General features: G+C 40.4%; 1 protein-coding gene across 1 annotated transcript; it reads right to left on the bottom strand.

The window, feature by feature from the left end:
- Positions 1–383: 383 nt before the first annotated feature.
- Positions 384–12,183, bottom strand: Kbtbd8 (kelch repeat and BTB domain containing 8). Its single transcript, XM_021164948.1, has 4 exons — positions 12,089–12,183; positions 11,325–11,535; positions 7,247–8,355; positions 384–3,629 (listed from the first exon to the last, which is right to left on the bottom strand). Exons 1-4 carry the CDS (start codon positions 12,102–12,104, stop codon positions 3,166–3,168), a joined length of 1,800 nt encoding a protein of 599 aa, XP_021020607.1. The 5' UTR covers positions 12,105–12,183; the 3' UTR covers positions 384–3,165.
- Between the last annotated feature and the right edge of the window lie 518 nt (positions 12,184–12,701).

Below are 12,701 nucleotides of genomic sequence, written 5' to 3'. Positions count from 1 at the left end.
TTAAGGAGCTTAGCTCCCACGTGGAGGTAGGATGCCATCGGATCTGAGCAGGAACAGGGACACAACCCTGCCTTCAGAACCACTCAACTGTGTGAAGAAAACAGATCACAGGGCTCAAGGGTGCTAAACAGAAGGAAATGGCTTTCTGTGGCAACTGCACATAGAACAGGCTCAGACCAGGGTAATATGAAGAGGATGAGGGTGCTCCAGAGGCGGCAACAGAATTTCCTGGGATAGGATATAAGAGAGGCATTGAGGACATTTTAGGCTACATCAGAATAAAGGAGCTTTTGTTAATACTAACTAGTTCATTTTTTAAGTCACAAGTCAGATATTTAATAGGTTAAAATATTATTTCATTCTACATGACATGAGATAGTTTGTGATTTTCACCAAATTTTAATTTTGCAAAATTCATTCTTGAGATCAGTTTACAACACTGGCAGTTTTCAATCAGAAAAGATTTTATTACAAGAAACAATGACATCAGGTAAAAATGCAAAAATTGTGCAATTACGGCAAAATGTTTAAAAATATCTACACATTTGCCCCATAGGACTACAGTACTTACTCCATACCTGAGCACTGAATATTGGATGCCATCTTAAACTCTTCCCATGGGACTCTGGTTCTCACAGATCACATCCACTTTCCCTCATGCACCAATGAAATCAACTGGATGTTTACACATCAACTTTGTAGGATAACACGAAACAAAGACAGACATAAATAATGAGTTCTTCAATCCTACAACACAGTTATACCTAGTTCTGTTTTCTTTGTATAGAACTACATAGGAAAAGTGCTGTGTACATTCAAATGCAGAAACATAGTTAAAGTGGGATTGGCATTTGTTAGATCTTTGAATCCTGCTGTAGCCATTGTGCCTTTTACTTATATTCAGACTATGAAAATGTACCTTGAATTTCTACACATAAACCCACACACATCACTAATCTTAAGTTTCCTAGGACCTCTTCTAAAGTCATTTTAAAAGTGGCAAAATATCCCAGCTATGTAATGTAAACAAATAATTCATACAAAATTCAATATATATTCTACTCCCGTAGCAAATTCTAAACCTTGGCTTTGATACACTATTCTGAAATGATTCCCTCAATAGACACAGTTATGACAAAAGGACCAACTGTTGTACAGACCAACAGAATAAATCTAGTATAGAATTAGCCACAGTGTATTGTTCTCTTACATATCGTACGGTACATGTACATTGCTAACTCAATGTTCTACATCATGTATTCAAGTAATGAATTTTCCTAAATACAGAGATTGTCAAAGTGGCAGGAAATCTTAGATACTCAACAAGCTTTCAAAAATAAATTACATGGATATCTCTTGTAAAAATCTCTTCCCTCTCATTAGTAATACAAAACTATAATTCAAAAAATTCACAGAAATAACCCTAAAACAGCATGAAAACCCCCCCCCCAAAAAAAAAAAAAACGAAAACCACAAGACAACTAGAGAGGTTTAAAAAAATATTGGCTGACAAAGTTTACAAAGAGATTAGGAGAAGCCACGCATCCAGCTATGGAGGACACATAAACAATCTGTGAATGCTGTCCACTTGAACTGCTTCAGAGAACTCTCTCCTTGTAGGGCCTTTGTAAAGCAGTCTATAAAGTTTCTGGAAAAGGAGGTATGTGATGCAAGAGGCAATGTTTTCTATTTGTTTCACAGTATCTATCACCTTACACGTTGTGCAAGACTTTTTTCTATTCCAATACAAATCTTGCCAGTTTTCTTCAAGAGAATCAAATTGAGTCTCTTAAAGAAAATGTGTTGACCGAGGACAGGCTCTGCCTTATGTGTAATATACTTTATTTGTTATAGTAGGCATAATAATGAGTATGTTATCAACCTAAATACCTGCCTTAGGTGAAAAGGAGTTTATGTTAATATCCCTAACTGTGAGAAACTTATCAGTTCAATATGAACAGCGCCTAAGTACCTAGAGTACAGAAACCTTTGACTCTGTTCACTCACTCATCCTTCCTTCTAGATCACCTTCAGCTACAAGTGTTTCAACATAAAAATATTCATCACTGTTGAGTGCAAAAAATAGAGAGGTTGTAACCATAATATGAACCTTATAAGCCACTTAATTATTAGACCACTCCAAGACTCTTGTTTCTAGAAAACAGAATTTTATAAGTAGGTGTTAAAACTTCACATTATTAATTAACTTTCATGATGCCAACAATGACTGGAAAGGTAGAGGATGGAAAGAGAGTTTGGGCAACAAAACAGCCCTTGTTAGTGCAAACTTGGAATTGTAAAACTGAATCCAGTTAGACCAATGGCCAACGGCCATATCCTATCACACAAATAGCAGACCTCATGGAATCACGAGGTAAAGTGCCAGGACCATGGAACTAGCATGCTAACCTGAAAGATAAACAGAGACTCAGTAACCATTTAAGTTGATCTAACTACACATGAATGAACTTATACGAGCACCAGTCACCTGCAAATCTGAGCCCTTTCTGGGATTTTAAAAAATGAGACAGTGTTAGCACTTGAAAAAGTTATGACAGAAAACTGCCACTTTAACCTTGCAGCTTAACTTAAAAGTTACATGGAACAATCGGACTAAAAGTTCGCTCTGAAAACTGACTTTCCCTTCCGTCTGCTGACAGCACATTTAAATCTCGTACACTTGAAAACAGTACACAAAAATATATATGTAAATAGATATAAATAGTAAGACTGAGGATCTAAGTTAGTGCTTCTCTGTGTTAGAGAGATCACAGCTAAATAAATGATATTGCCTCATATTGTTACCCGTATTTAAAAGAAAGTCACGTTAACCAGTTTGGATGTCTCTACCCAGGAATATTCTGCTTTTCAAGAGTGCATAGTTGTCTTGAATTCCCCTGGTTTCTCAGCAACTATTTATCACAAAACTCTAGGATGATACTTTTATGCCAGGGGTGGAAAAATGCTGATAACCGCACTTTGTTCCCTTTCCTGACTGAACTGAAAATATCATGAAGAGAAAAGCAAATCCCTCCCCACACCAGTCTTTATGAGCACCCATTTCCGAATACAAAACTCTGTTAGCTTTCTTCAATGGTGACAGCATTTCCTAAGCCAGCTTCCTCAGGATGAGATGCCAGTGACGTGCTTTGGCCTGCTGCTTATTTAAAGAACTTTCTGAAGACACTGAGGATAGAGTTTAGCCACCGCACACTCAAAATGGCGGCCAAGGTCCCACAGCCGATCTGGGGTCTCATACACTTTCATCCACTGGTCAGCAATGTCATCGTATTGGTAAAGAGAATTTTTCCTGCTGGTTCTGAAGATATGTTCTTCAACAGTCACTTGAGTAGCTCGCACAAATAAATGGAGTTTATTCTGGAAAAGTACCAGCTTCAGGTATGGGTTTATAGACTGATCACATGGAAAGTCCTTTTTACGAGTCCATTTATTTAGCTCAATATCATAGGCTTCAACAGTAAACACACGCTGATGATTTCCACAGGTTCCAGCTATGTAGTAGATCGTGTCTTTGTACACAGCTGCTAAGCCCTGGATTCGAGGCACAGTCATGGGGGTTAAAAATCCCCAGTAGTCTTTTTGAGGCTCATAGAAGAGGAAAAATTCTCCTAAGAAAGAAAAGGGAAACAAATATGTAAGCTTTCATGTTAGGTTGTATCTTTAATCCCAACCTCTGAAGACTGCATTTTCCAAACATTTGCCTCCTAGAATACACAAAATCACAGTAACATTACAGCCAACATGCACTGGCACATATGACCTGGGAGGAGTAAGGCTGGCAACATGATCAAATACAACTTAACCATTAAAAATACATTACAAAGCCGGGCATGGTGGTGCACGCCTTTAATCCCAGCACTAGGGAGGCAGAGGCAGGTGGATTTCTGAGTTTGAGGCCAGCCTGGTCTACAAAGTGAGTTCCAGGACAGCCAGGGCTACACAGAGAAACCCTGCCTCGAAAAACCAAAAAAAAAAAACAAAAAACAAAACAAAAAAAACCAAACCAAACCAAACCAAAACATTACATACATGTGTGGTATTTGACTAGAAAATAGCATATGGAATTGTTTAGATTTGTGCTTGTGGGTCACTCATGTATTTATGTGAATATTGTTATGAAGCAAAGACAAATTTCAAGACAATGAATGGAATTGATAGAGTCAGTTACTAGTCTAAACTGACAATAAAAAGGCATGTGTGCTAAGCCAGACTGTCAATAGGAAAATGTCTGTAAGAATTAAAATCATGAATATTGACAAGATCTTAACATTGCTTTGCTCTTTTGATAAGGTCTGATTTGAACTTTGAAATCCTCCTACCTTACCCCCCAGAGAGCTGGAATTATAAGTCTGGCGACTGTGCCCAGCTTAATGGTAACACTGAAGAATATCTTTGTGATAAAAGTATCAACTCTATAGCAGATCAAACTTATTTATACTACTGCAATTACAGGCAGAACAGGTTGAATATACTTTATCTGAAGTGCTTGAGACTCAAGTAATTCAGATTTAAGAGTATCTACATATATACAAATCTATATCTATAGGTAGATATAGATATATCTTGGGGATTACTACAAGCCAAAACATGAGTTACTGCAGTATCTTTAGTGCCTGAGTTTAGCTATGACCTCTTATATAAGGTCAGGTATGGAATGCAGAACCACATTTTGAGTTTTTACATTAGGGATGCTCAATCTGCAAGACATAACCTTCTTCAACGGTTATCATCAGGTTATATATGTAAGGTTAGAGAGGAACACTGGATACTATGTAAAGCTTCCCTTTAAACTCTTCTAAATTAAGGATATTCTCATCTATAAGTTAAATTGCCCACTTAATAAGAGTGACATTTCACTTTATTTAAGCCCTAACTTTTGTTTTACATATTACCTTCTCTTTCAACGCTGACATATTGTAGTATTCCTGATAATGTTCTCTACAAATTTCTTATACAGAAAAGTTCATTTAGAAAATCTCAACTTCTCTTTAATAAACTAAAACCAATGATAAGCAATTTTAAAAAACTCTCAAGGCCTCAGATTCTTCTTATATAAAATACAACCTCCAGTTACAACTTTTTGTTCTGATACTTAAGTTCTATTCCGTTAGTACTGCTTTGCTACAGTATTTGCTTATACAGCCCACATACTCCAATGAGGAGCCTTAAAATGATCTTTATAAGCTATTTTTGCCAGTAACACACATACACAGAGAGGGGGAGGGAAGGAGGAGGGAGGAGGAAAGCGGCACACTTCATCACACTGGATGATAGAACCACACTGGATGAATCACACACCCATTCTTTGCAAAGAGAAACCCAAACCACAGCATGCTTTCATTTAACTAAAATACAGTACCAGATAGTACTATACTTAATTAGTTCTTCAGAATACGAAACTTAAAGCAAATATATCCAGGCTTCTCTGAGAAATTTTAAGTCAACTTTAAGAGCAAAGAATACCATTTTTTTAAAAGATTTATTTATTATTATATTTAAGTACACTGTAGCCGTCTTCAGACACACCAGAAGAGAACGTCAGATCTCATCACAGGTTGTGAGCCACCACGTGGTTGCTGGGATTTGAACTCACGACCTTCGGAAGAGCAGTCAGTGCTCTTAAGCACTGAGCCATCTCTCCAGCCCCCAAGAATACCATTTTAAAAAAATGGGATAGGGCTTAAAAATAATCATGTATACCTTCATGAAAACCTACATTGTTCCTGATTTATTTATTCATTTATTTTAGTATAAAGTTTATTAAGGGAATGGGGAGGGGAGTTGGGGGATGGAGAGTAGAGGCTGGCCACGAGCATGTGAAGAGAGAGGAGAGGGGAATGGGGAAAGGGGTGGGAAGAGGATAAGGAAACAGGAGCAAGAGAAGAGAAGGGAGCAAAAGAGCTGTTCCCAACTTATTAAAGTAGTCACATAAGGAAATATTTTAATATAAGCCATTAAGAAACATGGTAAATGAATAAGGATTTTAGAATTACCTATACTACATTCAACATCTCAGCAACTAAACCACGTAAGAGTCAAGGAGCTCTGCAGGTAAAGTGCTTGAGGATCCAAGCTCAGATCCATAGGATCCACGAAAAAGCAAGGCACGGTGGCACACCTCTCTCACACAGCAGTGAGAAAGAGAAAGTCAGATTCTGGAGGGACCTGAAGGCAAGCCAGTCAACTCAATTGGTAAGCTCCAGTTTTAGTGAGAGCCTGTCTCAAAAAATGAGGTGGCCAACAATAGAAAAACACCCAATGTTAATGTCTGGCCTGCACACTCATATACATACAATTTTTACTAAGCTAAGATCTAAAGAACATTATTTCAAGCCTTTGTAATTAAGTTTCATATCTATTAAAGCCTTTGTGGGCACCAGAAAGTAGGTCAGCAGCTAAAAGATGTTCTTTTACAGGACTCAAGTTTGAATCTCAGCATCCAGAGGGCAGCTCACAACCATCTCTAACTCTAGTTCCCGGGTATCCCTCTTTTGGCTTCTGCAGTCACCAAGTATGCATGTGGTATATATAAATACATTCAGGCAAAAATGCTCATATACATAACATTTAAAACAAACAAATGCTTGGTAGAATGGGAACTACAGCTCAGTGTTTAAAAGCACTTGTGGCTCTGCACTTCCAGAGGACCTGGGTTCAGTTTCCAGAACCCACACGGCAGTCTACAACTGTCTGATTCCAGTTCCAGGGGATCCAACACCCTATTTTGGCCTCTGTGAACACTGCATGCACCTGGTGCAGACATAAATGCAAGCAATATGCACATAAAAATAAAAATAATCTTGGGAGAAAAACAAAGTTCCTTGGTAAATGAAGCGTGCAGCTTCAGCAAACTCATTCGTAAGTTCCATAAGAAAGTAGTTGCCACATCTCTTGATTCTATTATTGAAGAGCAAAAATAGCCAGGTGTGAATAACCTTTATTGTTTATTTGAAAATGCTCTGAAATAAGAAGAAATAAAGTATTGCTTATTATGCTTTTAAAAATACTTTGAGATCCAAACATAACTCAAAAACAGTGAACCAATTATTTCGGGAACTTAGAAATATTTTAACACTTTAAATGTTTTTGACCTGGATTTTCTAAGAGAAAAAGCATAGTCTATGGTTAGGAAGTAGCAACCACTAGAAGTGTTACCTGCTTTCTATTATTAAGTAACCCAACCTTGGCATACAACCCTTTGATGAAGACTCCTTTTGCTACCTACCCTGTAAAACGTAGATTTTCTCTTTGTGCTCCACAGCATTATGAAACTCCATTGCAACTGGCATGGCACACACAGTCATCCAGCAATTCTCTCTGCTATCATAGCACTCCACAGACTTCAGTGAGTTTCTTCCATCACCTTCGTAAACACGCCCTCCAATGGCATACATTTTACCACAGCAATATACTAGCTTGCAGCCTATTCTGGCCCGAAGCAAGGATGGCTTGGAAAGCCATCTGTTGGTGGAATGGTCATACATCCAAAAATCATTTTCTGCTTTATGGTCGATGGACACCTCACTGCTGCTTGGCCTGTAGCCTCCTGCAATGTATATGTCATTATCTGGTGATACAAGAATCCCAACTTCTCTTAGGTCATTTGGTGGTTTGCATAGTTTAAACACTCTTCCTGTGACGATATCTAGACAAGGCACTGTTTGCTTCTTTCCTGAGTGTTTGTGGGCAGCATCAAAACATATGATCATTTCAGAAGCAGTCATTCCAAGCCTCTGCGTACAGCCACTGGTGCTGGAGGGTTCTCCACAACTTCTGACTATGGCCTGTGCAAACTGAGGAGGAATGTTCTCGATAAATGTATCTTCCATTAGAGGAAAACGTATACATTTGGCAAAAATCTCTGGAAGGTGTACTTCTCTTTCACTCTGCTCATGTTCAAACCACCTTATAATGCTTTCATAAACATGTTCTTCCCGATCTACATTTAAATCATCACTATCTAGTATGCTTATGAGCTGGTCTTTTGTCAGCTGGAGAAACTCTTGTTCTTTGGTGACACACAGGAACTTTTTACGGATATATTCTTTTGATCGATCTCCCAGTTCCTGATGACCGTAATGATCAGCAAAGATAAAGACTCCGATAGAGTTCTGTGGATCCAAATGACTAATCATGTACTTAGCACACTGGTCTTGTATGGAAGGAATCTGGAAGATGCTAGCTGTCGTGAACAAGGCTTGAACATTGGCCTCTGTCAGAATAACTCGAGAGGTATAGGCATAATTCAATACTAAATCCATTGATTCAGCTTCAACACCGATGATTCGAACTTCTTTCTGAGTACTTTCTGTAAGGCCGCTAGTGAACATGGATCTAAGAAAAAAAAAAGATTAATATTTTATATGCACTGCAAACGGAAATTTTTAGAAGTATAAAGTCAGCACACATACAAGCCCTTCGGAAAACTGATCATCTAGCACAAAAGACTTAAATTCAGTTAATCGCAAAAGCTCTGTTCTCAGGGCCATTCCATCTTGTACAGAAGGAGTTAAAAAACATACAATCTAAAACTAAGGTATACCGGCAGACTGCTTCAAGCTGAAATCACCTGGGGAACTACAGGTGCTGGAAGGGCCCTGTGGTGTCCCCTCCCCCTTCTCTCTGTCTCTCTCTACAGCAAGCCATGGAGATTCTTCGGAATGGTGAGCCTTCACCTATCAAGGCTGGAAAATATCCTCGATTGTCAGAGTAGCTGTGACTGGAGTGCGTCTAAATAAACAAACTCTGAAGTCACACTCTATCTTTCAAGTACTTCTATATTTCCCCGACTCTCCTATATCCCTAAGTAACATCCCTGCATTTATTGCTCTAATCCAGATAGCCACTTGCCTTGATATTCCTTGACAACTTGAAAAAAATCCCTCTGGGTACATAAAATTAATAAGATTCATATAGGCATCTCTTGTTTAATTAGATCTTGTGCTAACTGGGTTTCTCAGTTTCACCAAAGAGTCCATACAAGAACTGGGGGAGGCAGAGGGGCAAGATTCTGTTCTTATATGCTAGCTCTGGAAGGAGAAACCGTGACGTATTTCCGATCTGACTGTCCTTGTAGCACCCATCCAAGCTTCTAGTCAAATTGCCTTATGGATAATGGACCTTATATTGTCATGTCTCAGAAAAAGTTCAAGATACCATTAAGATAGCAAAATGAGTCCTAAGCACAATAAGCCAGTCTAATAAAATCTGTGACGGCCCAAGGAAAGCTGTATTGTGTGGACAAAGTAGATTTCCCCTCAGAAAAAGCACAGCATTCTTCAAAGGGCTACACTTTCCACCTACACCTTTTAAAAGACCGCTTAACTTACTCTTGGACACTTTGAAAACCCTTCCTTAATAGATATACCTCATTTTCTCAGTTGAAGTTCCTGTACTTTACCTATTTATATCTATACAAAAAGTTATGGCAGGGCTAATATGCTTTTTTTCTAAAGAGTTTAACAGTTAACACATCACTGATTCTTTGGAAATTATTTTTAACTTCCCCAACGTCCAACCTTAAGACTGAGCTTCTTAGATGGGTGCAGTGGTTTATGATCCCACTTAGTGGAAGGCTGAAGTGCGGGGGCATCCTCAACAACAGTAAATTCTAGAGTAGCCTAGGCATATACTTTCATTAAGTCAGCTTGGTTTTTGTTCTTGTTTTAAGTGAGTATATTTTAAAATCTTCTTTCCCAAACACAGATAGAATACTTGGAGCTTTAGGTAGTACTCACTTGTAAACCTTTCCTTAAGGTTTCATTCTAAAGAAACTTTTGTTGTTACTATTCTGAGACAAGGTCTTTTCATACAGCACTGATTGTCCTGAAACTATGTGGACCAGGCTGGCCTCAAATTCAGAGATGCCCCTGCTTCTGGCTCCCCACATGCTGGGATTAAAGGCATGCACTCCCATAGCCATTCAATTTATTTATTTTTTTACTATTCAAAGGGAATATAGTTTTGTTTCATTAAAAAAAAAAAACAGAAACTTGAATGGAGACCCACTTGATCCATTTTGTTAAGTGTCACACAATAAGAAGTCTAATTTTAGAATAAAATCTAGTTCTGCCATTTGAATGACTTAGGTATCACTCCTCTGGATCTTTTCATACACATATGGGCCTAACTGTATAAAGACAAGATTATTAAGATTATAGAAGACTATACATATCAAGTAAGCCTCACTCAGAGTTTGGTAAGGAACAAGCGTGCCATATATTCAAACACACACATGGACGAGCAGCAGTGGCTTCCAATGCCAGGCCAACCTGTGTTCTGGACATTTCGTCTTTTTTCTTTCCAGCTTTCTATCCTGTAATAATTAATACTTGGTTCAATGACCTACCCCAGGCAAGTCTAAATGGTTTTCAGTATCAGAACTGATATAACTGTATTTGCCCCAGCATTCTGAGAAAGAGGGACCAGAAACTAATGAATGCAATATTACAGTGGGATGGATAAGCACCTCAAAAGATAGAGCAAGAGTGTGGCTGACAAGATAGTCTTCCTATCATTCACGAACCACTTCTGTATGCTGAAGGAAGAACCTGAAACAAAACCGATTCCAATCATCTGTTCTTAGAATAAAAACTTAGTTTCCAGACTTGAGTTTAAATAAAACTTTCACTTTTCAACATTTTATGGCAAAGGGGACAAAAAGAGAGTTTAGAAAGCATGAACTATTTCTGGGAATCTTGGAAAGTAAGACATAAATAACCTGTATTTTATTTCACTACTCTTCACAAAACTCCATGGCATTAAAACAATCTTAAAATCCTAGTTTACTTGTAAAGGAGTAAGTTCCTATATTTTAAACTCAAAAAAAAAAAAAAAAAAAAAGTTCTATGTACTAAAAACCAAGGGGGGGGGGACATCACAAATATTTAAAATTCTAGATCATTCCAATGATTGATTGAAACACTGTATATCCACGTTGCCCTGTACAGCAGCCACCAGTCACTGTGCACGGGACATGTTTTAGTGTAGCCACTGAGTTTAATTTTTTTTTTCTGAATTTAATTTTAAAGCACTATAATTTTTTTCAAATGTGGCTGGCAGCATACATAGTATGAATAACTCACAAGTCCACTAACTTACAATCCAACTATCTGAACTCTAGAATCCCACCTCAAAACAAGGGCTCATTAATAAAACAAGCAAGACCTGTTACCTACTCTCAGAAAATAAACACCTGGTTTGCCTTTATGTATTTGTCCCAACTCAGTACAACCAAGTGGGTAACATTGGGTTGAAAGGGAGTCTGGTACGGATAGTAATATAAGTTTCTACCGTCGTCATACCTGAAGTAGGGGCTGATTGCAGCAAGAACGTTTCTATGACAGGAAAATGTTTTCCCGTGATCCACTTCCACTACAATGTCTGTCAACTGTCCTTCATCGTACATTGTTTTGAGTTGCTTAAGAATACTGCAAGCATGGAAAGGATCCATGGTATCGTTGGCTGTGTCTGAAGATGGAATCCCATTCGGTGTTGGGGAAGACTTATTTAAATCTAGGAGAAAAATCGCACAACCACAAGAAGTTCGAAGCCAGTTTACGGCATCGTGGGTTTCCCCCCCACCCACCCCACCCCGTACACAAACGCCCGTGTGTGGGCACAGGAGCGCCGACCCAGACTCTGGGAGCCGAGAGCTCAACAAGGGCGAACAAGTTCCCAGGCCGGCGCGCTCCTCGGGAGCCCGGCGAGCCCGGACCGCCGCGCTCGCGGAGGGAGCGTGTGAAGCGAGCCAGCCGAGCCGGCGGCGGCGGCGGTGCGTGGGGACTCGGCTCCGGGCCGAGCGCGGGACGGGAGCCTCCCGAGGGCAGCGCGATCGAGGGCGACTGCCAGGGCACCCCTCAACCGCCTCGCGGGCGGCCGGTACCCAGACGCCCCATCTTCGCGGGCGCGCCGCCCACCGCCCTCCTCCCCATTCATCCTCGCCTCCGCGCCCGCCGTCTCTCCATCCTTCCCTCCCGCCTTAAGGCAGCCGCTTCAGGTTGTGGCCGGCGCCCACGCTCCCGCTTCCCTCCTCCGACACTGCTGGCAGCCGCACCACGCCACCCACCTGCCGACGCGGCCATTACTACAGGGGCCCCGGCTCCGGTTATTTAAAGAGGAAATGTCATTGCGTTTCGCTCGCTCCCGGGTTCCGGCTCTGCTAAGCGTTGCCTAGCCAATGAGAGTGGCTGACCAAGTCGGCTCCTCCCCGAGCCTCAAAATTCCTGGTGCTGATTGGTCAATGCTCGAGTACAAGCGCGTCGGGAAATGTAGTTTTAAGGCCCCCGTTCCCGCGTGCTCCTAGTCGGACAGAGGCCCAAGCCGAGCATCTCTATTGGCTAGCTGGGCGGAGGAGCGCCCCGAGCCCTCCAGCCTGTGCCCTGAGATGCACAGCGCCCGCTGGGAAATGTAGTCATCTGGCTGAAGCGAACTGTCACTCTGAGGAGTGAGGTAGGAAAAGCTCTTATTGAGCAAATTTCCCTGGCAAGGGCCTCTCTCCTAGTCTCGACTCCACTTTAAAAATAATTGTCTTCATACCCCAAATTCCCTATCTGTGACTAGATTCTGGTATGAAAACGCGCTCTGCACGAGGGCTATGAAACTCCGAAAAGTTGGAAATGGTCAGGAGGGCTGTTATCCAAAAATACAAAGGATATAAGACACCCACACACACTCCATCG

The sequence above is a fragment of the Mus caroli genome, chromosome 6 (assembly GCF_900094665.2).
Source record: "Mus caroli chromosome 6, CAROLI_EIJ_v1.1, whole genome shotgun sequence".
In the NCBI taxonomy this organism is placed as follows: Eukaryota; Metazoa; Chordata; class Mammalia; order Rodentia; family Muridae; genus Mus; species Mus caroli.
This window is presented reverse-complemented; position numbering and strand designations above follow the sequence as displayed.

What these genes read in the sequence shown, in the direction of transcription:
- Kbtbd8 (XM_021164948.1), bottom strand. An exon ending in GCAATCAGCCCCTACTTCAG is followed by an intron (nt 8,356 to 11,324) that starts GTATGACGACGG and finishes TTTTTTTCTTAG; the next exon opens with ATCCATGTTCACTAGCGGCC. An exon ending in GAAAATCTACGTTTTACAGG is followed by an intron (nt 3,630 to 7,246) that starts GTAGGTAGCAAA and finishes TTTCTTTCTTAG; the next exon opens with GAGAATTTTTCCTCTTCTAT.